This window comes from Nelusetta ayraudi, unplaced genomic scaffold (assembly GCF_046127955.1).
Source record: "Nelusetta ayraudi isolate G7.1 ecotype Tasmania unplaced genomic scaffold, CSIRO-AGI_Nayr_v1 ptg000110l, whole genome shotgun sequence".
Lineage (NCBI taxonomy): Eukaryota > Metazoa > Chordata > Actinopteri > Tetraodontiformes > Monacanthidae > Nelusetta > Nelusetta ayraudi.
The window spans coordinates 721,511-746,880 of NW_027466160.1; the positions used below are offsets into that span (position 1 = coordinate 721,511).

The 25,370-nt window shown below is 52.0% G+C and overlaps 6 protein-coding genes across 7 annotated transcripts; 4 read left to right on the forward strand and 2 right to left on the reverse strand.

Moving 5' to 3' along the window:
- The first annotated feature begins 19 nt into the window (after nucleotides 1–19).
- psme2 (proteasome activator subunit 2) lies at nucleotides 20–2,333 on the forward strand. The gene is made up of 11 exons (XM_076049043.1): nucleotides 20–213; nucleotides 476–508; nucleotides 618–680; nucleotides 864–950; nucleotides 1,067–1,112; nucleotides 1,195–1,292; nucleotides 1,375–1,443; nucleotides 1,526–1,593; nucleotides 1,761–1,815; nucleotides 1,909–1,995; nucleotides 2,075–2,333. The coding sequence occupies exons 1-11, from the start codon at nucleotides 166–168 to the stop codon at nucleotides 2,153–2,155; spliced, it is 735 nt and encodes a 244-aa protein (XP_075905158.1). The 5' UTR covers nucleotides 20–165; the 3' UTR covers nucleotides 2,156–2,333.
- On the reverse strand, nucleotides 2,255–3,872 carry lsm5 (LSM5 homolog, U6 small nuclear RNA and mRNA degradation associated). The gene is made up of 5 exons (XM_076049046.1): nucleotides 3,582–3,872; nucleotides 3,098–3,193; nucleotides 2,853–2,880; nucleotides 2,670–2,742; nucleotides 2,255–2,591 (listed from the first exon to the last, which is right to left on the reverse strand). Exons 1-5 carry the CDS (start codon nucleotides 3,625–3,627, stop codon nucleotides 2,559–2,561), a joined length of 276 nt encoding a protein of 91 aa, XP_075905161.1. The 5' UTR covers nucleotides 3,628–3,872; the 3' UTR covers nucleotides 2,255–2,558.
- Nucleotides 3,873–4,207: 335 nt separating this feature from the next.
- On the forward strand, nucleotides 4,208–10,434 carry avl9 (AVL9 homolog (S. cerevisiase)). Its single transcript, XM_076049050.1, has 15 exons — nucleotides 4,208–4,545; nucleotides 5,778–5,898; nucleotides 6,020–6,105; nucleotides 6,194–6,265; nucleotides 6,353–6,442; nucleotides 6,556–6,622; nucleotides 6,745–6,785; nucleotides 6,877–6,985; nucleotides 7,076–7,518; nucleotides 7,629–7,763; nucleotides 7,903–8,122; nucleotides 8,217–8,334; nucleotides 8,565–8,618; nucleotides 8,791–8,879; nucleotides 9,034–10,434. Exons 1-15 carry the CDS (start codon nucleotides 4,471–4,473, stop codon nucleotides 9,162–9,164), a joined length of 1,851 nt encoding a protein of 616 aa, XP_075905165.1. The 5' UTR covers nucleotides 4,208–4,470; the 3' UTR covers nucleotides 9,165–10,434.
- A 352-nt stretch (nucleotides 10,435–10,786) lies between these two features.
- On the reverse strand, nucleotides 10,787–17,438 carry kbtbd2 (kelch repeat and BTB (POZ) domain containing 2). 2 transcript variants are annotated; one of them, XM_076049049.1, is made up of 4 exons: nucleotides 17,313–17,438; nucleotides 14,850–15,420; nucleotides 13,754–13,919; nucleotides 10,787–13,506 (listed from the first exon to the last, which is right to left on the reverse strand). In XM_076049049.1, exons 2-4 carry the CDS (start codon nucleotides 15,020–15,022, stop codon nucleotides 11,938–11,940), a joined length of 1,908 nt encoding a protein of 635 aa, XP_075905164.1. In that variant the 5' UTR covers nucleotides 15,023–15,420; nucleotides 17,313–17,438; the 3' UTR covers nucleotides 10,787–11,937. The 2 variants fall into 2 exon arrangements, with proteins under 2 accessions (XP_075905164.1, XP_075905163.1); XM_076049048.1 differs by lacking the exon at nucleotides 17,313–17,438 and adding an exon at nucleotides 16,990–17,182.
- Nucleotides 17,439–17,540: 102 nt separating this feature from the next.
- On the forward strand, nucleotides 17,541–21,146 carry buc (bucky ball). The gene is made up of 7 exons (XM_076049051.1): nucleotides 17,541–17,671; nucleotides 17,810–17,986; nucleotides 18,408–19,811; nucleotides 20,153–20,254; nucleotides 20,334–20,423; nucleotides 20,510–20,615; nucleotides 20,721–21,146. Exons 1-6 carry the CDS (start codon nucleotides 17,665–17,667, stop codon nucleotides 20,539–20,541), a joined length of 1,812 nt encoding a protein of 603 aa, XP_075905166.1. The 5' UTR covers nucleotides 17,541–17,664; the 3' UTR covers nucleotides 20,542–20,615; nucleotides 20,721–21,146.
- Nucleotides 21,147–21,689: 543 nt separating this feature from the next.
- Nucleotides 21,690–25,077, forward strand: LOC142903435 (uncharacterized). The gene is made up of 4 exons (XM_076049047.1): nucleotides 21,690–22,061; nucleotides 22,396–24,333; nucleotides 24,681–24,788; nucleotides 24,902–25,077. The coding sequence occupies exons 1-4, from the start codon at nucleotides 21,797–21,799 to the stop codon at nucleotides 24,928–24,930; spliced, it is 2,340 nt and encodes a 779-aa protein (XP_075905162.1). The 5' UTR covers nucleotides 21,690–21,796; the 3' UTR covers nucleotides 24,931–25,077.
- Nucleotides 25,078–25,370: the final 293 nt, after the last annotated feature.

Consider the following 25,370-nt stretch of genomic DNA (forward strand, 5'->3'; position numbering starts at 1 on the left):
CAACCGACGACGAATCGAAAGTAAACCGAATGAGGAAATAAAAAAAAAACGAACTCGTGAGGTGTGTTTGTCCTCTCTTGCAGCCGCACTTTCCAGTCACATCTCCAAAAACGCTCTGTTGCTATTTATTAGTCGACAGTAACCCCACTAACCTCCCACAGAGTCATGTCTAAGGCGGTGAGCCTGAAGATCAGCAGCGCGTGTGCCGTAAAGGTGAGTTTTATGATGTGTTCAGGGTCCAGTCCGCTGCGAGCGACAACCGCCTGCCCGAAAGACTTTAAAAACAACCGGTTGCTTTAGGCAACTAGTTTTTAAGATGTTAATAAGGCACGTTTAGGGTCAGATAATTGAATATTGCGCATTTAATAAGGCGGAAAGTCCCCTTTAAATAGGAAATCGAAAGTAAGTTCAAACGTGACTCGGCAAATTAATGCTACACAGTTTTTCAACTATTGACCTATTTTCCTTTTTACAGGTGGAAAAGTTCCGCCAGGCGCTGTACCATGAGGTGTGTTCAGCTCCACACTTTCATCTGCAACTTTTTGGAGTCAACTGATCGTCATGCTTGTGCTGAAGATGCAGATTGACAACACATACTTGCACTATATGTATTTCAGGCCGAGAACTTGTTCTCCAACTTCATCCCTCAGAAGATTATGAAGCTGGATGCGATGCTCAGGGTCAGTGAATTTTACCGTCTAAAGCCACCGATAGCACGATAACCACCGATGACGTCACAATAACCACCGATGACATGTCAAGTCAGGACAAGGCATGCCATGACTCCTCCTGGTGGCCGGCTTCTGCACGGCTCATCACACGCTTGAACTCAGTGTGCCACGTTTGGCTTGTGATGTTTTCAGGATGAGGCCTTCAGTATCACAGACATGAGCTTACTGCAGGCGCCGCTGGAAATCCCCATCCCAGACCCTCCATCTCCTGAGGAGGAGGTGAGAACAACACAACAGCCATGCTCGCTGCAGTCGGCTAAAACACTTACAGGAGTCGGGCTCAGTTTCTATCCACAACAGCAACTCAATTGTATTATATTCATTACCTTTAACAGGATATGGAGACGGACAAGAATGATGACGACGACAAGAAGAAAAAGCGTAAGTTTCATTTTGTAGCTAATCGATTGGTCAGAAAATGTTGAACTGGTTTATTTTTAGGGTTTTATTTTGTGTGCTTCAGCTCCAAAGTGCGGCTTCATCAAGAGCAATGAGAAGATCATGCTGCTTCTGGAGCAGGTGAAACCGGAAATTGTTGCCTTCAGGGAGACCATCATTGTCGTAAGTTTTCACGCACGGTGGGTTGATGAGCATTTATACAGATAGGTTCATTTTAAAGCTCCCTGTCTGTGTGTGTCTTCAGGTCTCTTGCTGGATCCAGCACCTCATCCCTAAGATAGAGGACGGCAATGACTTTGGTGTCGCTATTCAGGTGATTTTTTTTTGTGCACTCCCTGTTTGTGCATGCTGTCAGAAAAAGTATTTAAAAGATCACTTTTCTTTCTCCGTCACAGGAAAAAATCTTGGAGAGAATCGCGGCTGTGAGAACCAAAGCTGAAGGTTTCCAGACCAACATCAACAAGTAGGCTGCACCAAAATTTACGCTCTGCAAAGGGACAGTTCACACCAAACTAAACCAATTTGAATGCCTCCAAAGAATAAGAGCTTTTAAGCAATGTATAGTTTATAAACTTGAAAACCAAGTTGGCTTCACAGTTTTATGTTGTTGTCATGTGTTTCATTCAAAAGGCTCCTAAGCGAGAGAGGAGATGCAGTCGCAAAAGCGTCCAAAGAGACACATGTGGTAAGTGTCACACCACATTCTGTGTTTAATGCGTCGACTTTTGTGAATATGATCAGAAATTGATGATGTGACACTGTCCTCGCCAATCCCCAGATGGACTACCGCTCCCTGGTCCACGAGAAGGACCAGGCCATCTACTGTGAGATCAGAGTGATCCTTTTTGACATTCGTGGCTTCTACGTAAGTTGGAGTGATTCAAATTGAAGTATTTCTTTTTCCTAGAGCTTAACTGAAAAGAACACCTATTTATTTTTTGCAGGCAGAGATGTACGACATCGTCAACAAGAATCTGGATAAAGTGACCAATCCAAAAGGAGAGGAGAAATCCTCCATGTACTGACCATCAGGAGACACATCCAACAATCAACAATTTTCTAGCATCCGAGTTGGTTTCATTTTCTCATATTAAACACACAAACAACAATTATTAGCAGATGAGTAAATTGTGTAACAATTTGTCTTTATTCCAAATCTTGCACTAAATTAAAGTTGTAAAAAATTAAACGTATCTTTTGTTTTTCAAATTGTTTGTTTCACGTGTATTTGCTAAAACAAAAAAAAAACAAGAGGGAATTTTCACCATGGTTCAAGATCAACTTGTCATTTATCCTCACTTAAAGAAACAAACATGTTGTTACAAAAATATTTTCCATTAAAATTAAAACTAGAGGTATTGAAAAAAAACCAAGAAAAAATAAGGTCAACAACATGAAAACTATGCACACACTCAGCAGTGAATCATCTCAGACTTCAGGACCTTCTCCTCCAGGGATGAGCTGCAAACAGTAAACAGGTTAACTATGATGAGCAAAACACCAGCATAACACATGAAAAAAACAACATTCTTCACGAACCATGGTGATGTTGTTGCCATTGAGGAGGATCTGGTCCAGTTTGGTTATCCTCCTCCCCTCTGGTGTGATCTCACTGAAGCACAGATGGGAAATTAGAAGCATGGACTTGCACTGGAATAACAATCCATTTGTTAAAAAGAAAAGAAAAGAAAGAAGTAAATGGATAAATAGAAATGTACATACAATTCTGTAACATCCTCCAGCACCATGTCTAAGAGACTGAGTCAAAGGACAATAATCCGGGCTATATAGAGCCGATACATAATGTAAACCAAAGACAACCAGAAATTGCAACATTGTGAGGAAACATAGACGTTTCAACAGCTAGTGTGCGTGACACCGGGGTCGACACACTTAAAAACACATTGACAGACAGAAAAGTGAAGTGGCGAAAACAAAGCGGCGTCGCTGCTCCTTGCAAAGGATACTGACAAAATCATCGAAGCCCAGCAGGGTTCCCACTATTTCTTTGTCCGTCTTCATGACGATGTGAATCCTGGAGCCGATACATTTATCCACCAGCTCTGAAATCAGGAGAGAAGACAACAAATTGCACGACCTGCCGAATATGATTCCAAGTTTCTTTGCCGTACGTGATTGCCGAACTTCTACCCTTCAATGGGGGGCACGACAAACTGACTTAAAATATATTAGCAAACAACTTTGATCTAAAATAAAAACACAATTTCATTTTGTTCTATTTTTCAAGGCGTTGTGGTAAAACTGACAGCGAATAAGCACGCGCATGGAAGCCGTATGGACGAGTAATGCTAACACGCTAACTAGCTTCAATTACCCCCAGTATCCGAAGCACCGGGTAAAAGCACGCAAACTTTAAATCAACCTTCACTTATTGGTTATTTCTGCGCTATTCTGTGCTGTATCGCAGCGTTTTTTTTGCTTTATACGAACCGAGTGGGAGCAACTGTGACGGATTCGTCGCCGGAGTGGCCGCCATGTTCAATCAAAAAAACCTGGACGGCGCAGGCAGAAACAGTTGATGTCAGAACAACCGTGTAAGCAGACTAGAACAATCCAGCACGAATAGTCGCCCGACTACATGGTGCTGTTCGAATTTATCAGCGTGAGAATCCTGCTATTGACCCAATAAGAAACGTTAGCAAACACTCCAGTAAATAAATAAATACTTTTTTTTTCTAAGAACGAGGCTGATGCTGACACTATTCCTTTGACCAACCCCCCCTTACACTAGGACGCTGTTCAACACATGACGTAATACTTTTCCCGCTGACAGAGACCCTTGTAAAAGGTCAAGATAGTTCCCTACAATCAGCGTTCAACTAAAACAACACGGGTGTACTTGATATTACATTGTTTGTCACTTTTTAATTTTCATTTCGATGCAACATTATTAGCAGTCCGGTACTTTTTCATCACGTTTGGACAACTATCACCAAACGTTTTTTACACTCGCCAATTATGACGTATTGCTGCAGATTAAAGTATCCTCGCTCGCATGGAGCAGTAGGAAGGCGTCGCAGAAAGGCGCGTGTCCGCCCTCCACGGTGCTGCTGCTCACCGACTAACCCGGAAGAGCATCGCGGCGAACCCTCTAGCACGAGACACCATCCGTCGAGCGCGCGGACGGGAGGGGGTGACAAAGCGGAAGTGGGGGACGGACGCAGATCTCGTGCCTGCTGCTGCTGCTGTTGTTGCTGCTGCTGCTGCTGAACCATCGACTCCAGCGGCGGCTTGAAAACAAACCGCTCTTCCTAGTTGACGCTGTCCGTGTCAGACGGTCGAACCCGCAGCCTCCTGCCCGCAGCACCGCGGGGAAGACATGGACAGGGACGAACACAAGGGGCCGGTGCTGCACATCGTGGTGGTCGGGTTTCACCACAAAAAGGGTTGCCAGGTATGACAACAACTCCTCCTGCTGCTGCGGCTGCTAACGGCTTGCTAACGGCTAGCACCCGACGATACACCGCTGGGTCGTAAAAGCAAAACAGCTGCACCGCGAGCGGCCTATGCAGTGATGCGTGCCGCGGTTCGAGCCACCTCTCACTCGCGGCCACGACGGAACCAGCCGGCGGCGGTTGCGATGATGAGAGCGACCGCTTGACGGCCACCGAGCGTCGGGGCGGCGGTGTTCAACATCAGCTGTTTGCTTCTGGCTCTCGCTGTTATGTAACGTGTTCTCTTCTGCTGATGCACACATAGGACATCGTTGCCTTTGTCAGCAGCGACATGTCCCAGACAAGACAACGTGATGTTTATCAGTGTGCTCTTCATTCATCTGGTCGAGTATGACTGACGAGTATGCACCGTGTTGTGATGGTTGGATGTTATGAATATGATGACACAGTGCAGGGATTCAAATTGAAGGGCACTCGGTTGAACAGCTTTTGTAATGTCGGGTGTGTTATTCCCCCCCCCCCCCTACAGAACCTGGTGTTCTTGATGGGTTGAAACGTTCTGTTGAGCTTTTGGAAGGCGTTCCGACTTCATTTATAGCCCACATTATTCGTTGTCCCCTCCTGTCCTCCTGCAAATAATTAATGAAATGTGGCATGATGCCGACACCTCGTTTGGGGTCCAAAACAAAGGCAGGAATGGTTCGTGCCAGGTGTCCTCCGGTGGCTGGTGAAACTGGTTTTGCCGATCAGTGAGAGTGACGGTGACAGGAGCCTCCCCAGGGTTTCACTACACCCCCCTCCATCATCAGGGCTCTGCTTCCCGTCTGTCAGCCCTTCAATCGGCCAGCTGTCCCTCTTCCTGCCCCCCACCCCCCACCAGATTGGATTTCTGTAATCCGCCCTGTGGCCACGCCTCTTTCCACTCACCTGTCGGTTCAGGTGGAGGCTTTCGGCTCGCCCAGAGGGGAGCGCACCCTGCTGCGTGTCATACGCAGAGGCTTTTCCGGTTGTTCTGGTTGTGGAGTCTCAGCTGCAACTCCTCGCGCGTCCTGTATGCTTCTCCTTTGGGTGAACTGCAAAAGAGGAAATTTGGATGAGACAAACCAGAGCAAAACTAAAGTAGCTTCTAAAATTCAAGCGTTGCCACGTGTGGGAGGGTTGAATAAAACAAAAGAGAACCACAACATCTTCAGTCCTTTCCAACCCGGACTTTGTTTTCTCCCACCACTAGGTGGAGTTCTCCTACCCGCCGCTGATGCCGGACGAGGGTCACGACAGTAACCTGCTGCCTGAGGAGTGGAAGTATCTCCCCTTCGTGGCGCTCCCTGACGGGGCGCACAACTTCCAGGAGGGTAAGGCCAAGCCACGCCCACAGACTTCCGACTTGCCGCCTGAGCGGAGGGGCCACCCCTGCTCAGAGGAAGCACGCACTCACTTCTTGACGATGCCCACACGTGGTCTTCTCTCATGCAGACACCGTGTTTTTCCACCTGCCGCCGCTGAGCGAAGACATGAAGTGCGTCTATGGCGTTTCCTGCTACCGCCAAATAGAAGCAAAGGTCAGCGATGACGCTCTGAGCGCCGTGCTCGCTATGCCGCCGGTCCCCTCTCCTTCATTTCACCCAACATGCTGGACCATGTGTGCAGGCGCTGAAGGTGCGGCAGGCCGACGTGACCAGAGAGACGGTGCAGAAGAGCGTCTGCGTCCTCAGCCGAGTGGTGAGCGCAGCGGCCCCATCTCGACCACGAAACTGGTGAGTGCTCACTTCCCGCCTTCAAAATAAGAGCGTGTCTGTCCTCCTGCAGCCCCTCTACGGCCTCCTTCAAGCCAAGCTGCAGCTCATCACGCACGCCTACTTTGAGGAGAAGGACTTCTCGCAGATCTCCATCCTGAAGGTGAGAAACGCTGAAGCCGCCCTGCTGGTGGCGCCGCGTTCACCCGCTGCTCCTTGTCCACCCGCTGCTCCTTGTCCACTAACCACACGTGTCGCACACCTGCGCCCTGACAGGAGCTGTACGAGCACATGAACGGCTCCCTGGGAGGCTCCAGTCTGGAGGGGTCGCAGCTTTACCTCGGTGGGTGGAGATGTCAAAACATCAGCACAGAATATTCATCAAACCAGAGATGAAATGCATCATTTTTCCTCTAATATTTAATCCCATGGAGCATCTTCACTGACTGTGTTTCCTTCTCGCAGGTCTGTCAGCCAGAGAGTTAATTCTGCACTTCAGACACAAGGTAGGACAGCTACAGCAGCAACAATAACAGTGAAGATGACAGTGATAAAGGTGAGGATGGTTGTGAGAGCTGCTGCCTACCTTGTCTTCAGGTCCTGGTTCTCTTCAAGCTGATTCTGCTAGAGAAGAAGGTGCTGTTCTACATGTCCCCCGTCAACAGGCTGGTGGGAGCGCTGATGACGGTGCTGTCGCTGTTCCCAGGTGCGAATGCCGTCTCTCAGCTAGAAATCATCACCTGGAAAAGAAACGCAAAGAAACCGTGGTAGCTGACGAGTTGCGATGCGTCCGCAGGGATGATCGAGCACGGCCTGGTGGACTCCTCCCACTACAGACCGAAGGGCAGCGTGTCGGAGGACGGCGCCCTGGTGGACAGCGTGCTGGGATGCGAGGAGTTTGTCTCGGTGTCGGCCAGCGACATCGCCGACGCCGCCGCCAGTCACCAGCCACCGTCGACCTCGGAGGGAGACGACCGCCTGCTCAAACCGCCGTCCAGAACCTCCCCAGAGTCCTCCGAGAGCGACTGGGAGACCCTGGACCCCAGCGTGCTGGAGGACGGCGGCAAAGACGCAGAGGTCAAGGAGGCGGGGTCAGAGGTCACGGAGGCCTTGGACCCCCAGTCGGGGACGCCCATCACGGTGCAGCCACAGGCGGCCGGTGGAGGAGGCGTGGTCCAGGGGCTGGTGTCGGGGCTGGAGGAGGACCAGTATGGCCTCCCGCTGCCCATCTTTACCAAGGTAGCGCCACCTAGGCTAATGATAAAGCCGCTTCGCGTGATTCAATTGTTGGCTCAACGGATGAAAATCAAGAGCTTCGCACGGTGGTGACCTCTGCCCTGTGTGTGCAGGGTTACCTGTGTCTGCCCTACATGGCCCTGCAGCAGCACCACCTGCTGTCCGATGTGGCGGTGCGAGGCTTCGTGGCGGGCGCCACCAACATCCTCTTCCGGCAGCAGCGCCACCTTAGCGACGCCATCGTCGACGTGAGTCCTAATTGGTCTCTGAATAATATGCAAAGTAGCCGAATGACCTCTCGTCTTTAGCGCCACCATTGCAAATTCATTCATTCCATCAGTCACTGCTGTTTGATGACTAACATTGGCGTTTGTCCCCTGTGTGGAGGTGGAGGAGCCCAACATCCACATCCAGGACCCGGAGCTGCGGAAGGTGCTGAGCCTGACCACGGCCGACCTGCGTTTCGCCGACTACCTGGTCAAACACGTGACGGAGAACCGCGACGACGTCTTCCTGGACGGGACGGGCTGGGAGGGCGGCGACGAGTGGATCCGGGCCCAGTTCGCCCTCTACCTCCACTCCCTGCTGTCCTCGGCGCTGCAGCCAGGTGGGTGGGGCTACGCCGCCGCCGCCGCCGCCGCCGCCTGGTTGGTCGGCCTCGTGTGTTAGTCGACGATGAACCCGCTTTCTTTTCCTCACAGACAACGAGAGGCTGCTGCTGGATTACGGCGCCCTGTTCGTCTCCGCCTGGAAGATCAGCCACAACTACCGGGTGTGGTTCAGCAACAAGCACCCCGCCATGGCGGCCGTCACCCCCGGGTAGGTCAACGCCGCACTATTCAGCTTCTGCTGGAAAAAGCCTGAGCTCGGTTCTGACAGCTTGTCCGGGTCAACGAGTGCAAATGGATCTGCTTCACATTTAGTAGTCAAAGGTGATAAAACCTTTGAAAAACAGACTTTTGCGCAGTCGAAAATAAAAGTAGCAAAGTGGTGATGACAATATTGAAGTGTTGGCGACTGTGCGGTAACGACTGGGTCCTCTGCTGCAGACACCCGTTTCAGGGCCAGTACGGCGTGGCAGACGTCAAACTACGGCTCTCACAGTGAGTACTGTTTGTCAAAGTATGTGCACGGAATGTACTGAAATTTAATTTGAGAGTAAAGAAATGTCGCCACGGCAAACAGTGAGCAATACGGGAGCCCTGTTGCAGTGTCCAGACACTGCAGCCTTGAAGAAGAAAGGCACCCAGTGTGAGTTTCTTCTGTCATGTGCAGCTCGGTGCAGAACAGCGAGAGAGGGAAGAAGATCGGCAACGCCATGATGACCACCAGTCGCAGCGTGGTGCAGACGGGGAAAGTCGTAGGTCAGTCAGAGAAAAACAAACCCCATATTTCTGACATTCACTCATAAGCTGCCCAGCGTCGTCAGTCTGAACCGTCTTCTTAGACGGTACCACTTCCTGTTCCATCGACGTGTTGAATCCCTTCAAACAGCTCGCATCCTCCCTCTGCTGGCAGGTCAGTCTGTGGGCGGAGCTCTGACCAGCGCCAAGTCGGCCATGTCCTCCTGGTTCACCACGCTGGCCCAGCCCTCGGCAGGGGCCACGCCCCCCGGCGGCACCGGCCCTGCCGCTGAGACCAAACCCTGAGTCCCGCTCGCCCTCTGCTGTGGTGAAATCTGAACTGACGGCCCTCCGGACAGGGAGTGGGCCACGCCCCTGAAGACTGTAGCCACTGTGAGGCGGCCCGCTAGCGCTCTCTATAGAAACCCTGCACATTGTGTTGCTGGGGTTGTGCCGTTTCACTGTCTGCTGCCCACCTCTGGAGTTCTTCTGTTGATTCCTTCAAACTGCTGAGAGATGAAATGAGGAAGACATTGTGAGCCTGAGCTGCAGCTCCTGGCTGCTTCTTCATCCTCTGTGTTAATGCCGTGGTTGTCGTGGTGACAATAACATACAGCTGTTGTTCAATATTATCGTAATTACCGACACCTCATTCAAGGCAACCTTTTTTTTGCATCTAAAGCTACTGTGAAAAACACAACTCATAAAAAGTATGTATTCAAAAAAATGATTTCTTAATTACTAAATCTGTTCTGGTCCATTAAAAATTTACTCTTCTGGAACAAATTCAAACAAATATAATTTTTATGTTGAACATTTAATGTGTTTGTTTTTTTACCCTGAAAATCTTCTGAAATGTGAAAATTTCAGCAGATTTTGAAGGTGCTCACCTTCAAATGAATTCCCGCTGGCCGTTTTTTTTTTTTTTTTTTTATGGTCTTTGAATTCAAACGTCGTCAACAACCAACCATTGTCGTCCCAGTAACTACCGCATAACCCGCACCCATCTATACGATGCCCCCTGCAGGCCTATATTTGTCTTTTCGCCGTCACAATAAATGCATATACATAGATGAAACTATATTTAGTAAGTCTAACATAGTTCAAATCCTGCTATTTATTTGTCGTCTAAATGTAATCATAATAATCTTGTGTTTTCTTGCCATGATGACACTGTCAGACGTCCTACGCTGTGTTTGCACAAATCAGCCGTTGTGATCCATATTTATTGACGGTTGAGTGTGTGTGTGTGTGTGTGTGCACGCACGAAAAAAAACCTATTGGGCTGCAAGTATATATAAAAAACTATTCAACCAACAGTTGGATGTGAGCGGGTCCAGTGAGCATGCTCCGTTCTGTCAGTTCCACCCTTCCAACTACCTTCAGCTCATTTCATTTTGTTCTTCCAGCTGCTTTTGTTTTTTTTTAATTCCTCTATATTTTCTTTTTGTATGAAAGGAATCTGAATGTATTGTGAGATTTGAAATTGCAAAATATTTTCTTGACAGATGTTTTCAAATGTATTTCAGAGGAAAAAGTGAATTCATTGCTGTATTAAAACATTTGAAAAGGGGAACGATGTGTGAAACTCACCCAGGAAAAGTTCAGAGCTTGATAATCAACATCAACAACGCTGGTGGAATTTCAGTTTGGGAGTTTAAACCAGACATTGAACACACAACACCACAAACGGGTCAGAAAAAAGAAACAGGAAGTCCGTAGTTTTTTTTTTTGAAGAACTGGTACGTTGTTTTGTTTTTTTAATAAATTAACGTTCATTCAAAATACAGTGCCAAAGGAATATGATGCAGCCAAACATGCTGGTAAGGTTTGCCATGAAGCACCTGTGCTCATGTCGCTTTCATTCTTTTCCTTTTTACATCTTTTATTTAATGAAAGGAAGAACCTCCCCCCCCCCTTCGCCCCCGCCCTAGTCCCCACCCACTCTGCTACTGCTGTTGCTGTGACCAGCTACAGCCACGCTGCCCAATCAGCAGCAAGAGTATCAAATGGTCTTAAAAAAAAAAAAAAATAATTCAATAGGGAAGAAAAGAGAAATGGAAACCTAACCACAATCACACTACAGTAATGTTTGGTATTAAATAAAAATAAAAACACTAATACAAAATAGACCTGGTTATTTCCCCCACGCTAGAACAGTTATGAAAAATATATACATTTTAAATTTATATGTATATACGCCAGCAGCTTGGAAATACATAAAAGAAAAAAACCCAAAACATAATATGCATGAGTCTGAACAGGAAGTGATGGAGTGAGGGAGTGAGGTGGTGGTGGTGGTGGCTGAGTGGGTGGAAGACCCGGAGACCAGAGGGGGCGGAGTCAGCTGGCTGAGGGGGAAGTGGGCGGACCTATGAGGGCAGCAAGAGCGATGGGGAGCGACCGGACCTGCAGTCACCCCCCTCTTACCCCCCCCCCACCACCACCGAGGCTGAGCTGAACAACAGGGGACGAGCGCTGGAGCTCCAGTGGAACTGTGGGAGCAACAACCACACACCAAGTCAACTGAACTGACTGAACTGAACTGAACTGTAACTGAACGACCTCACACAGGCTCCAGTCTCATTCTGTTGTTTCTCCAAGCACATATTGAATTGGAAACCTTGGTCTCTGCACTGTAACTGCTTCTTGATGCTCCATGATCACTACATTTATTTTTCCATCAGAGCACTGTGTGGTGTGTGTGTGTGCGCGTTTGTGTGTGTGTGTGTGTGTAGTAGTTTCTGATGTCATTCCAAGACAGTTGGACAGTTGACCAGATAAGTGCATCATCATCATCACTTGTCACCACCGGAAGATGATCACCCTCGTAACATGATGGTGATAATATAACAAAAAATAAGTGTCACCAAAGAAAAAAAGGGAACAAAATAAAAAATAAACATTTTTTCAGATTACTAGTATGTCTAGAGGGGGGGCGGGGCTTGTTTGGAGCTGCACTGTCCATCAGCTGACACCCCCCTAAAAGAAACAGAGCGTCAGAAGACCACCTCCTGACCCCCCCCCCCAGCCAAACCCGTGCCAGTCCGCGGTGAGGTCAAGGGGCGGAGTTTAAGAGCTATACGAGGGGCAGGGGGACCAGCTCGTCCACCTCGAACTCCTCGGCGCTGTCGGGCGAGAAGAGGTAGGTGGGGGGCTTCCAGGGGGACTCCTCCAGGCAGGAGGGGTACAGCTTCCCCACGGCGCAGCGGAAGTCCTTGCCCAGGTCCCAGAGCACGCGCTCCGACACGGGCTGCCGCAGGTACCAGCGGTCCAGCTCCGGGTCGTACTGGTAGATGGCGTACTTGGCGCGCTCGTTCATGTGCGTCTCGCGCATGAAGATGCACAGCGAGTTGAGCAGCACCACGGCGCGCACGCACGGGTCCGAGTAGCGCTTGGCGGGGATGTTGGCGGCCAGGCGCCACTCGTTCTTGTTGACGTCGTACACCTCCACCGTGACGGCCGAGCCGTCCACCGTGCTGGCGGGCATGCGCACGCCCGAGTTGCTGACCACGTGCAGGCCGCCCACGTAGAAGATGAGGTCGCCGAAGGCGGCGGCCGAGGCGAAGCAGCGGCTGGTCTTGCGCAGCGCCATCTCCACCCAGGCGTCGGCGCGCGGGAAGTAGCAGTAGGTGAGGTCGTGCGTGAGCAGCCAGACGCAGCCGTGCGCCGCCACCGCCGTGCTCCAGCTCCAGGCGGCCGGCAGCGGGCTCACCATGCTCCACTCGTCCTTCTCGCAGTCGTAGCGCTCCACCGTGCGCCGGTGGAGCTCGCCCACCACGTTGTCGCCGCCGATGGCGTAGATGTAGCCGTCGCAGTGCACCAGCGAGGGCTTGAGGCGCGCGCAGCGCATGGGCGTCTTGGGCACCCAGGCGTTTTGCTGGGCGTTGAACCAGAAGAAGCTGTCCACGGCGTGGAAGGCCACCTGCAGCTTGGCGCCCTTGCCGTGGCTGTGGATGGCGCTCTTGAGCAGCACCTGGCCGCCGGCGATGAAGACGTCGTTGTCGGGCGTCACCAGCGTGCCCACCTTCTGCAGGTCGCCCGGCGGGTTGCTCAGCTTGTAGACCTTCTCGGCCTGCGGGCTGTAGCACACCACCGCCGTGGGCGCCGCCGGCGCGGGCGCCGCCGCCGGCACGTAGCCGTCGCCCTGCGCCTCCGACATGGCCTCCATGAAGATGAGCATCTCCTCCTTGGTCATGCCCAGCCGCGGCTTGAAGAACTTGGGCATGGACTTGTAGAGGCCCTGCACCACCACCGACTTGTCGTTGGGCGGCAGGCCCTGGAACCAGGCGCGCTGCGTCACCTCCGACAGCGCGTCGATGCGGATCTGGCTGAGCACGGAGGAGAGGTGCTGCGAGCGCGCCTCCATGTTGTACTCCAGCCACAGCATGGCCGCCTCGCGCACCGTCTCCTCCTTCTCCACGTTGAGGTTGTCGCTGCTCAGCACGTCCACCAGCAGCTCGTGCGAGAGCTGCAGGAAGGCCTCCTGCCGGTACACCACCGGGAACTTGTGCTCCACCATGCGCTTGGCGCACTGCTTGAGCTCGCTGCAGCTGAACAGGTCGCCGATGCTCAGCATGCGCACGCAGTTCTCGGCGTTGATCTTCTTCACCAGGTAGTCTCGGCAGCGCAGCAGCACGTCGTCCACCTCGGGGCAGGGAGAGAGAGAGAGGACGGTCAGCAGCTGCAGGTCTGCTTATCTATTTTCCCTTCGTGGATAATAAAAAGAAGCTGGGCGAGGGCTGCACGTCTCATTGTAAAAACTGGCAGCAATCTCGTTCACGGTTCGACACTTTTTTTAAATTTTATTTTATTTGAGACCTCAACTGCACAAAAACAAGCGCTCCTACTTTCTCACTCATCAAATGATGTGTGTGTGTGTGTGTCGAGCTGACCTGGAGGAAGCAGGCTGTTTCGTAGAGGGGCTCCACCGTGCTGTCGCTGATGGCCAGGTTCCCCGTGTACGCGTAGGTGATGATTATCTGCAGGGTGGCCGGGTCCACGTTCCTCAGGTGGACGTGGGTCTGCTTGCTCTCGCTGAGGCCGCTCATGAACATGGCCCTGCGGTAGGTGGGGTGGGGGTGGCAACGGAGACGACAGGAGTCAACAGTGTTCGGGGGAAATCATCTACGCTTGAATTAAAAAACAACTTACACACCAAAAACAAAACTCTCTTTTATAAATCTACTTAAAATTAAAGACTCAAAACTGGACCAGCTGAGAGACCTACGTGACCTGACGCACTCACACATGGAGACTGCGACAGGTCACACAGAGAGTTTCAAGGAAGCCATGCGACACGGGAACCTCGGAGAGGAAACGCTCTGCGTGTTTACAGCAGATTCCGTGTCCGTGGGAACGCAAGTGTATATGTGCGTGTGTGTGAGTGTGTGAGGGGGGGTTGTCAAAGGGAAGTGTGTGTGTGCGAGGCATCAAGTTGTCGGGACCTTTCCTTGGAATGCAAGCTTGTGCTGACGGAGGGAACCGAGTTCCAGTGCAGCACAAACTGCTGTCCTGTACAGATGGACTATTCCCAGAGGCAAGGCTGCTGCTGTCATTTTTACCATGATGCACACACACACACACACACACACGCACACACCATTATGCAATGTTGTGGGTACAAATGAGGCCTTCCTGGGGATCTGCAGGGATCCTTGTGGAGGCTGCAGGTCCTCTCATTTATTCCGTGAGAGACAGAAGCGTTCAAGGACACGGCAGCACCACCACGTCTCCATCCAACACATGTCCAGCAATGATGACACTATGCGCTGCATTATTGATCTCAAACACTTAAGACACAGCACATCTATGCCTTATCATCAACCAGGCAAGAGGAGAATGACAACCGTCTCTGCAAAACAGGAGCCCCACACTGTACGTTGCATTATTTAGTGCAACTGTAGCAGCTACACTGTGACAGCGAGCTCATTAGGAACACACAGGGGGAGTTATTCCACACTGGGCCAACAATGGCAGCACTCCACTCACCTGAAATAGGAGCTGCACGTGGCCAGGACCATCTTGTGACAGGGGAACTCCGTGTCCTCCACGAGCAGCACCACATCAGTCAGTAACTTTTGTTCGTAGAAGAACTTGAGCTGCTCCAGCAGGGAGACAGCGTAGTCCGTGTTGACTGGCCTGCGCTCACTGAGATCCGACATGGTTGCATCCCATGAATCGCGCCCCAGTTTTGAAAAGTCACGTGGCCGGCAGAGGCCGGGCTCAGAACAACCAGGAGAATAACAAATATATACGGTGGTTATTCCCAAAAGGTAGGCAGACGGGGAGGAGCTCTTCAACTCCCCCACTGGCCTGAGTGGAGGTGCGTCTGCTCCTGCGTGCAGGGATCTCCTTCCACCTGGTGACGAGCTGAAAGGCGAGACAGAAACGAGTCCAGCAGAAGAAAAGGAGGCAGCAGCGGTGGTGGTCCTGCGTAAGAAGGGGGCCGGCTCCCTCTTGGATGATCCACACGTCACTTGAGGTCATGCGGTAAGGCACTGGGGCGGGACAGGAGGAGGAGGAGGTAGAACGTTCGCCAAACCGCTACATCAGCGCTCGTCTGAAAGAAGGGGGATAAAAAGAAGAGGAAAAGTCACAGGTTTAGAATCCACAGTAAACACAAAGACACATCCAAAACAAAAGACAGGCTCAGAGGGATTAAGCGTCAGTGTCTCATTTCAGGCGACGCGCTCATCTCATGTCGTAGTCTTGGCGTCGGGCATATCAGTTGTGCACATGCCAATCTCCCCCACCAGCAGCATCCAACGGAAAGGTGTCAGTGTGTTGGATTTTCAATGAATCTCACTGCTTTTGTCGGCACAACCATGCATGTAAGTGTCTTCCTCTGTGGGAACACAAGTGGAAGTCACGCAAGCAGAGCTAAATAAAGTGTCGGTTCAGTTGGAGAGGCAGCGGGGGGCCGGGGGGTGGATGCAGAGTAACGAACGGCAGGTGTTTCATCAGAACCCGCTCGTCACACCGAGGAGGGCGCGGTGGCTCCGGTTTCGTTTTCCATCTCACGTCTGGCCCAGGACAACCCGGGACCACCGCCGATGCTCGGGGAAGGCTCGCCTTCACGCCTCGACACCTCACAGTTGTCGGTGTGTGGACGGCAGCTGTCAAACCGTGAGAGCTTCCGGAGCCGAGCTAGCGTCGTTAGCATTCCGGCTCCAGCGTGGGCCAACACTAGACGCCGCAACAGCAGCGAGACACGCACAGACACACACACAGACGCAGAATGCAGCGAATGGACGCTTCCATCTTGGCGGTGAAACCAATTGGTGCTATTGTAGATATAAAACACACAGACAAGTGTGTGTGTGTGTGTGTGTGTGTGTGTGTGTGTGTGTGTGTGTGTGTGTGTGTGTGGTAAAGCCAACGAACAAAGTAGGGCGTGGGTAGATATAAGCAGCCCGCACCATCTCACCACCGAGTCACGGCACGACACATCCCACACCTTACGACAGGCCGGCCCAGCTTCGCCTGCCAGGCTATGGTCTCGCCGAGTCCAGCAGGAGTTCTGAACGTTCCATGCAAATGGACAATAACTCATTACAGTTAAAATTGTACCGCCGCAGTGGTTCGCACGAGGCGGATGAGCAGTCTGCGCAGACTCCCCTCCAGAGCAAAGCCCCAGCATGTCAACTCACCTTCTAGCCGTTTCCAAAACAAACCGCCTCTGCTTCCTCCCCCCACACAAAAAAAACATGGAAAACGTTCCACGGGCCCTCGGTTGCGAGAATACGAGCATCACACATGTTTATTAACGGCAGGAACGTTGAGTTATCCGCGTTGCCGGCACCCTGAGCACTAATGAAACGCGGTGCTCGACCTAACCGACCTAAGCAGCCACCGCCGATGGAATGCTAGCTCTGCTGCTAGCAGCGGCTAATTAGCATGGCTAGCTGCTCGGCGCCCTGCAGTTCCGGTCCAGACAGTGGAGCAAACCCACCGCTCCTTCTGTCGTGTGTGTTTGCCGGTGGTTGGGAACACGAAACAAGTGGCACTGGTCCGTTTGAAGTTTAAAGTTGTCAGGGAAAATGGCCAGCGAGACTCAGCCGACTACACTGCGGTCTCACTGCCAGCACAACATGAGCTAATTGCTAAAATAGCTAAACACACTAGCTACCTGAAAGAGGCTCTTCCTGAGTTCCCCGCTGCCAAAGACGACAAGTCCGAGGTCCCTCGCTGTTGTTGCACACGGCGGCCTGTCGCGTTTACTTCCTCCGTCAGCAGAGAGAGCCGAGTGAGGTCCCCGGGCCGAATGTGGACGTTGAAAGCGAGCAGAAGCGCCGAGCAGCAGACAACCTTTCAGCAGCGCATCATAAGCGCCTGAAGACGAGGCCAAGTGAGGATACTACGCATGCGTTCCCCCGTTTCGCGCAGGCTTGTGCTGACCCCTAGTGGACTTATTGATACATGACATTCGTTCTTATTTGAATGACAAATTACCTGCTGCTGCTATTGGCCCGCACACGACTGTCCAAGAATCACGTAAACGACAACAATAAGTTATTGTTTATATAATGCAAACACACAATAACATTTCTGCAGCGTAGCCATTACATCACACATTTGAACAGTTAAACATTCCTGAAAATGATGGCCGGGACCGTGGTGGCAGCAGGTGTTCCTCATATGGCTGATGACGCGGAGCTGCTCGGGGCTTTTGGCAGTCAATCACGGCGGCGAGTCGATCCAAGTGTGTCTGCCTGATTTGTTTATCGCCTGTGAGTTTGACCGTCACCTGCTCGAACCGGGCTGTTTATCTACTGTCGTGAACTGAGCCGGTGCAGAGAGAAAGATGGATGGTAATGATTGCAATTTTTGTATTATTATCATTATTATTATTATTTTTAAATATCCATACGTGAGTTGAACTGCACCCCAAAAGACTGTCTGAACACTCTTCCAGAACTTGCACATCAGCTCTATTAACAACATTTCAGATGGAGACAGATCAGCAGCGCAGTCCTGCGGGGCCGGACAGCAGAGGTCCCAGCAGCAGCAGCAACAGCAGCAGCAACCGAGGCCCTTCTTCTACGTGCAGCCTCCCTCTCAGCCTTACCTCCTGCTGCAGCAGTGGCAGCTCAACAACCCCTACAGTCACTTCGGTTTGCCTGCAGGTGCACTAACCTCTCAGCCATTTTTCCATCTTAAAAACACGAAGGACCCTTTAAAAAAACAAAACAAAACAAAAAACAAGAAAGAGAGATCTTTGATTGTCTAAGCAGTACCTAAACTGAACACCAGGGGGCAGAGTTTTGCTGCTTTTTGCTCTCAAGTTTCCAGTCCTCCCAGTAGTTCACAAAATTGTGACTGATTAATGTAAATGAAAGCTGTTTGCATGATATTCACAAAAGGTGCATCCTCTTCATTCTGGGAGGACTTTGATGAAATATTGACAATCAACAGCGTCTTTGACAACTTTGACAAAATACCATGAAAGCAACACAAATCAAAAATCAATTTTCAAGAATACAGGGTGTTTTCTCTACTGTGTTTGAGGAATAATTTTGAATGACTTATGTCTGGGTGTGTTTCCAGGTCTTAACTTTGCCCGCCCCTGTATACCTCCCTACCAATACATGCAGTACCCGGGCTTTGTTTTCCCGCACGCCCCCATCTATCCGGTGGACCACAGGCGGATGTTTGAGCCGCGCTTCTACGCTCCCACCTGGGTTGACCCTCAGAATCGCCCGCTGTTTCACCCGCAGCCTCAGAGCAGCCGCCGGGAAACTGCCTGTTCCGAGGCCCAGACGGAGCCCAGCGATGCCATATCCAAACTCATGGAGTGCCTGGACAAGATCCGGGTGGGCGAGTTGTCCAGGGAGCTGGACTCGGGCGTGGCCTCGCAGACCTCTGGGATGTTCTCGCCGGGCGAAGAGAGGAAAGCGGAGGAGCGGGGCGACGTCCTGCCCGAAGTTCCCGAAGGCGGTCGCTTCCAGTCGATGGCGGCCGACAACGAGTGCAGCCAGAGGGGTGTGGTTGACCTCAGCCCTCAGCGATGCTGGTCCGGTGGAGTAGAGGACGAGCTTCCCCTCGATAGCTCCTCGCTGCATGGAGACTGCTCTGGGACAGCAGCAGCAGCAGCAGATGAGCTCTTCAGCCCCATGGAGAAGGTCATGGATATCCAGTCAGATACCTCCGTGACCGAGCCAGGTGTTCCCAGGTGTGGTGTGGAAGAGCTCCTGAGGGCGTCTCAGCCCTCCCCCTCCTCCTCCTCCTCTTCCTCTTCCTCTTCCTCCTCCAGGTTCAGGTCCTCGGCACTGAAAGATGCTAACAGCAGCGTCAGAGTCTTGCAGGACAAAAACGAGGGACCTGAAGAAAAGTACCAGATCCTCAAGCTGCCTTTTGATGGCATCCTGCCACCAGGGGGGGCCGCAGCCGGCCAGCTGTCGCCCCCTGCTGGTTCCTACTACTACGTCTCCATGCACGCCACGCACGAGCGCATGAGCGTCCTCAGCCCCTCTCTGGACGAGCTCTCCTCCAGGGACGAGATGTTCTCCACGGACCTGGACGACACCGACCTCTTCCCCAAGCACGCCTACGCAGGGAGGAGGCTGATGGGAGTTGTGGGTGTGTCCCCCAAAGCCTCGGGGGAGGTGTGGCTTCAGGGTCCCAAGAGGTGCGTGTGTACCTGCTGTGGGAAAAACCTGGACAAGGCCACGGGCAGAAGCAAGGGGGCGCCACGGGCGTACCGGGACGAGGGCGGAGACTCGGAGGAGGACAGCCAGTACGGAGGGGGAGGAGGAGCCTGTGAGCGGCCAATCAGAGTGGTTGTCAGGAAGCATTCAGCATCCAGGAAGCCTCACTCTGTCCCAGCCAGGCCCAAAGCTTGGTACAAGAGAGGTCCGTACAAGGACCCCGGGGATCCGCTGGACCAGGTCGAGGGTCGCGATGGGCCCCGGATGGAGGTGGCGGCTGGAGGCGGGGCCGCGGAGATGAGTGGTGAGCTCTCAGGGTCTTCAACTTCCTGTTGTGTCCTGACCGGTAATAGAAAAACCTCTGCATTCATGAATCCCAGGCCAAAAACAAGCTGGTGGCCTTTGTGTTTTGAATAAACTGTAACAGTGCCCTCTTGTGGACAGGATACACACACACACACACACACACACACACACACACACACAGAAAGGACACATTTGAGTGGAAAACATTTCATTTTTTTTTGTATATTTCATCATGTATTGAAGGAAGAATTTGTGCTCCAGAACAGGAAATTATGTCACAGAGCCCCCTATGTGTCCTACATTCTGTAAAAACAGATGTTTGTCGTGCTCTTGATGCAGACAGACCCCACAGAGACGGTCTGAGCACCCCGGAGCAGCGGTGGGAGGACGGAGGTGTACTGCCCAGGAGGAGAGTACAGGCAGCGCCACCACAGCGACAAGGTGAAATCTAAACACCTGCACCAAGCATTCAGCAAAAAACAACAGGTGGGATTTGTGTTGTTTTCTTGTCCTGGGACAGAAGCGAGTTGCCAGAGGAAAGTGATGTACCACAGGCCGAGAGATGACGAGGAGGACGACGATGATGACGAGCTGCTGCGCTGGGAGAAAAGTTTGTACTTCCTGTTTTCCATTGTCGTCCTCAGCGACTATGTGGCTGTAATTACTCACGCCACTTGTCTGTTTCCTGTTTTTCAGGCTCGTCAGTGAGAGGAGAACCAAGAAGCTGATTTGTTTTGTTTTTTTGTGTTCTTTTGTATTCCCCTGCCCCCCCCCCCCCAGGTCCAACATTTTGTGTTGAACTGTAAGTCCTGTGTAAACAGACCTGGAAAGGCTGAACTCCCCCCCCTCAACACATTTTCCAAAGTTGCAGTTGATGAGTTGCTGAAACATTTGTTCTTCCCCTCAGGTCCCCTGCACAGGTGTACCTCTTCCACAGTCAGAGCACCGAGGTGATGATGCACTGCACAGGAGGGCCTCTTTTTGTTAGATGAAAACTAAATGTAACTAAAAAATAAGGAGTCAATACGTGGGATTTATTTCACAGTCTGGAATTGATGGGCCTAAAAGGTGTTGTGATGGTGTGCCACAGTTTGGGGCCAGTCCAATAAATGTGTCTAATTCTTTAAGACCCTGTTGTGGTTGTTTTTGTATTTTCTTTTTTCACTGTTGCTCCCCATCCCCACTGGATGTTATTTTGATGAATCTTGAGTCATATTTTTGAGGAGAATTGTTGGATTTGGATACTTGGCCCAAACGCCATTGGGTATTTGTATATTTCACGTCTGATTAAACTCTGAGATCACAACTCAAACAACAAAAATGCCAATTTGGGATGTGGAAATTATTTTTTTAATGAGGATCCCCCCCCTACGCCAACCACAGCCACTGATAAAATGGCGTATAGAACAGCATGTGTTGTAGTTAAAATTAATAAAGGGACTAATTAAAGCCTGAAACTCACCAGTAGGTTGATGAAATTAGAAACCAATGAAAGTAGATTGTGTATATGTGTGTGTGTGTTCCTGAATGATGATGCATTTATACTGCAACAGGTGACACCCAGACCACAGAACGGACTCTTGTAATGAAAATCAAAGAGACTTGAAGGTCTCCGGACTGCTGACAAGCTGCAGTTGTGTTGTCTTCAATTAAAGCCAATCAGTCGTCCACCACCAGGCACACTGATGTTGGGTGGAGCTGAAGAAGAAACACGTTTCATTGGCTACAAGACAGTTTCTTGGTGACTCCGATTGGGCAACAGTTACCTGATTTCCAGCCAATTAGCGACGCACTTGACAAGTGAGGCTTCAAGGGTGGCTGCACACCTTTGATTTCCAAATTGCAAACATACTTTCGAGGAGGACATTTGGCAGAACGCAGAACACTTGAGCTTCTCATTGAAACCAGTTTTCCAGCAAGTTTACACACAGCGAGAGGACAGACAGCGACTGTGTTAACGCGTCACTTTCCCCCCCACCAGACATGGATGCGGCCACGTCGGGCATGCAGCACTCCTATGACTCTGGGCCTCGAGGTCCGAACCCGGCACGTGGAGGCCAGCGGGCCCACGGTGCAGGGCCTTCAGGGGCTCCTCGCCCTGAGGACCAGCAGCAGCACCACCACCACCACAAGCCTTTCTTCTACGTCCAGCCCTCACAGCCCTACATGCCCATGCAGGGCGTGCAGTGGCCAGTCCCGCTGCCCATGCCGCTGTCCTACAGTCCCTACTACGGCTACACAGGCATTGGTAAGTGCAGCAAAGAACCCCAACCTGCAAACGGATGAGGGAGTTGGCTTCTGAAGGCGACCAGTGATGTTGTAATGTTGTTGCGTTTTGTGTTTCGTTTGTGTGAAAGTTTGCCTGAACTTGAAACACTTTGAGATGCGTGGAAACAAATCACAACCTCTCTATTTTTTGGGGGTAAGACCTGCTCTGTTTCAGAGCAGATCGAGCGCCTTGGCTCAAAACCTGATTGAAATTGTACTGTTTATTGTTTAACAACCCATTTTCCACCTCTTTCCAGGCTAATATGAACCCTGAACATACTCCAAGACTATTATTTTTTCTCTTCCTGTCAAAGGTTGCGGAATGCCGATGCTTCCCAACTGTCAGCCGAATCCCTACGTGGAGCCGCCGAGCTTCATCCTCCCGCACAGCCACCTCCACCTGATGGACTACAGGCGGGTGCTCAACCCCCAGTACTACCAGACCATGGCCTACCACTCCCGCCGCTTCCGCTACCAGCAAAGCAGGGAGACCACCAGCTCCGAGGTGCAAACCGAGCCGCTGCGCACCAGCACGCCGACATCGGGAAACGTCGAGGTTGTCGCCAGCGCCACCTCGCCGCTGGCGCCGGTGCCGGCGCCGCAGGGCGACTGTCCTTTAGACTCCACCTCCAATGGGAGCTTTGTGATCCAGACTGAGGAGGTGAGGATCGAATGCTGTGCCACTCCAGTGGGGCTGCAGGTGCTGCACTCCCGCGAGGCAGCCGAGGTATCCCGCACTTTCTCCCAGGAGGCCCAGCGGGGGGCCAACGTCCTGCACGGCCCGCCACTTCCTCTTCCCTCCACAGACCAGTCGGACCAGCAGGCCCTGCAGGTCTGTCCAGACATCCTGCTGGTGGGAAGTCCAGCTGGCAGCGAGGCGACTATGATGGCGCCAGAAGAGGGATTGCCTGCCACTGACTCAAAGGGTGGCCCCCTGGTGGCTGTTCAGGAGAATGCACCGAGTCCCCACAGCACGTTCATCCATCTGCCCTTCGATGCAAACTACCTGGATGAGCTGAGGAGGATGGAGTCCACCGTCTGGTCGGCGGAGGAAACGCTCGTCGCCTCCCCTGAACAGGACAAAGTGAGCCAGTCATGTGTTGAGAAGCTGGAACGTCTGGCAGCAGATGAGACGACAATGGGAGAAGAGATGGACGTGCCGGCAGCTGAGCTGGAGGTGGGGTCCAGCGCTGCTGGTGAGGTTATGTCTGAGGCTGATGCAGCGCAAGATGTTCCCGCCGCAGCGGAGACGCAGTCCACAGACGTGGCCGAGGTACCTTACCTGCTGCTGCTGGACAAATCGCCCGCCAAGGAGCACGAGCAAGAGCAACCTCGGCAGGAGACGACCGTCCAGAACCAGCAGGACACCTCCTTTGAATCACTGCCCGCCTACCTGCCCTCCACCAGCTGGCTAGCTGACTTTGACCATGGCCAGTACACGGCCAAGCTGCCGGCGACCCAGCTGAAGCAGCGCACGCCCTCCCTTTTGGACCCGGCCTGCAGGCGGAATAAGCTGGACCTGGACTACCGGGAGCAGAGCATCGCCGGGCGCAAGTCCAAAGTCCAGCGGTACAAACCCAGAGGCAAGGCCGAGCGGAGGAGCCTCTCTGACCACGAGTGCTGCCTGGGCAGGAGCTACAACGAGAACATCCTGGCCTCCTGCGGCGCCTCCAGGAAGGAGCGGTTCTGCACCAGGTGCCTGGCCAAGCGGCGCCTCTGCCTGGCCATCAGCCCAGGTGGCGCCGCCGCCGCCACCACCGCGAGGAAGCCCCTCCCCTTCCAGCCGCTGCAGAGCTGCGGCTCCTGCAAGTGTCACCCGGACACCGCAAAGACCGGGACCAGCCCTGGGGGCGGCGCCGGCCAGCAGCGCCGACGCTGCGGCCACGACACTGAGGGCGAGTCGTCGGAGAACGGCGGCTCCTCCTGCTGCCAGCGGTCCGCCAAGTGGAGGCGGGCGGACGACCCCAGGAGGCTGGGCGACCTCAACAGGCCGCTGGCTGCCAAGCAGAACCTGGCAGCACTGCCACCACCGCCGCCGCAGGCCGCCGCCTACCTGAAGATGAGGGAGAAGAGCTGCGTGTGTGGCGAGTGGCAGCTGCAGCGGCAGCAGGTGGCCGCCTGGCAGAGGCACAGGTACTGTCACCACGGCAACGGGATCCAGGAGCTGGACGAGAACAGCGGCGTTCCAGGTACTTTCCTTAAGAAATGGAGGAGCAGGGAGCAGATGTACCTCACACACAGGTGTCACACAGGTAGGTGGTGGACTGGCCCTTTAAAATCTTCTTTTTTCTAAAAACAAAATAAAGGAAAGACGACATGATGCAACATTCTTGTAACTGTATATAGAGGGGTTAAATTGAGGCAACCGCTTCTCACTGTATGAAAACGGTTCTATTGGTAGAAAAAACGAATTGCTTTTGTATTGTGATTATTCACGCGTGTTAATGTATTTATGGGCAGTAAATTAAGGTCTTACTGAGGCAAAAATCATAAATCAAGCCAAATATTACACACTTGACCTTTTTAAGATGACCTGGTCGGCTGAGAACCTTCACAAACCTCTTGTAACTATGAAATTGTCGTCGTCATCGTCCGACAGAGAAATCTTGGAAAGCGGCGACGCCCAAACCCATCGCTGACGTTTCCAAGAGCGACACGGGATCACAGCACATCACCAAGCACAGGAAGTCACAAGCACAGTCACAAGGTCGGCGCCGCTTCACTCTGCTTTGAAAAAAAAAAAATCAGCAAAGGTCGTTCACGCAGACTAGAAAACATGACGGACTGCTGAAATGTTTTTTCCCCTCTCTCTCAATGCAGGAACACGAAGAAAAGACACAAGATGTTGATTGTCACCGAGCACAAGTCAACAACAATTGTTTGTTTTTAACGTTTGCCTGCACTTTACATATTTATATTCTATCCCACAGAAACTGATTGCACACTGTCACTTTGATCACTTTATATGTAGACAATAAAGAAAGATTTATGACACATTCCCTGGTGTGTTGATGTGTGATATGATCCTACTCTACTTCAGCCTTCCTCCTTGAAATACTCCTCCTTCAACATCGGCGTCTAATTTACACATTTTCCAGAGGAAACGTTGCAGTTTGTTGCTTTGGAAGACCAGAGTTCTCCAATGACCCCAGCAGTCCCAGGCAGGCAGTCCCAGGCAGGCAGTCCCAGGCAGGCAGGGTCACATCTGACCAACGCCCTCCTCACTGGCCCATTGTTTGATGGGTGTGTCCGTGCACTACAGTGAGTTTATCTGCGCCAGGATCAGGCC

Excerpts from the sequence above, each read along its gene's own strand:
- psme2 (XM_076049043.1), top strand. The coding sequence starts at position 166 with ATGTCTAAGGCGGTGAGCCTGAAGATCAGCAGCGCGTGTGCCGTAAAG. Across the intron at positions 681-863 it reads AGCTGGATGCGATGCTCAGG|GATGAGGCCTTCAGTATCAC; the intron begins GTCAGTGAATTT and ends TGATGTTTTCAG. Across the intron at positions 1,444-1,525 it reads ACTTTGGTGTCGCTATTCAG|GAAAAAATCTTGGAGAGAAT; the intron begins GTGATTTTTTTT and ends TCTCCGTCACAG.
- lsm5 (XM_076049046.1), bottom strand. The coding sequence starts at position 3,627 with ATGGCGGCCACTCCGGCGACGAATCCGTCACAGTTGCTCCCACTCG. Across the intron at positions 2,881-3,097 it reads GGGCTTCGATGATTTTGTCA|ACATGGTGCTGGAGGATGTT; the intron begins GTATCCTTTGCA and ends TCAGTCTCTTAG. Across the intron at positions 2,592-2,669 it reads ATGGCAACAACATCACCATG|CTCATCCCTGGAGGAGAAGG; the intron begins GTTCGTGAAGAA and ends TACTGTTTGCAG.
- avl9 (XM_076049050.1), top strand. The coding sequence starts at position 4,471 with ATGGACAGGGACGAACACAAGGGGCCGGTGCTGCACATCGTGGTGGTC. Across the intron at positions 6,986-7,075 it reads GGTGCTGTCGCTGTTCCCAG|GGATGATCGAGCACGGCCTG; the intron begins GTGCGAATGCCG and ends ATGCGTCCGCAG. Across the intron at positions 8,880-9,033 it reads GCAGACGGGGAAAGTCGTAG|GTCAGTCTGTGGGCGGAGCT; the intron begins GTCAGTCAGAGA and ends CTCTGCTGGCAG.
- kbtbd2 (XM_076049049.1), bottom strand. The coding sequence starts at position 15,022 with ATGTCGGATCTCAGTGAGCGCAGGCCAGTCAACACGGACTACGCTGTC. Across the intron at positions 13,920-14,849 it reads ACGTGCAGCTCCTATTTCAG|GGCCATGTTCATGAGCGGCC; the intron begins GTGAGTGGAGTG and ends CACCTACCGCAG. Across the intron at positions 13,507-13,753 it reads AAACAGCCTGCTTCCTCCAG|GTGGACGACGTGCTGCTGCG; the intron begins GTCAGCTCGACA and ends CCCTGCCCCGAG.
- buc (XM_076049051.1), top strand. Across the intron at positions 17,987-18,407 it reads TCACTTCGGTTTGCCTGCAG|GTCTTAACTTTGCCCGCCCC; the intron begins GTGCACTAACCT and ends GTGTGTTTCCAG. Across the intron at positions 20,255-20,333 it reads AGCGCCACCACAGCGACAAG|AAGCGAGTTGCCAGAGGAAA; the intron begins GTGAAATCTAAA and ends GTCCTGGGACAG.
- LOC142903435 (XM_076049047.1), top strand. The coding sequence starts at position 21,797 with ATGGATGCGGCCACGTCGGGCATGCAGCACTCCTATGACTCTGGGCCT. Across the intron at positions 22,062-22,395 it reads CTACGGCTACACAGGCATTG|GTTGCGGAATGCCGATGCTT; the intron begins GTAAGTGCAGCA and ends TTCCTGTCAAAG. Across the intron at positions 24,334-24,680 it reads CACACACAGGTGTCACACAG|AGAAATCTTGGAAAGCGGCG; the intron begins GTAGGTGGTGGA and ends ATCGTCCGACAG.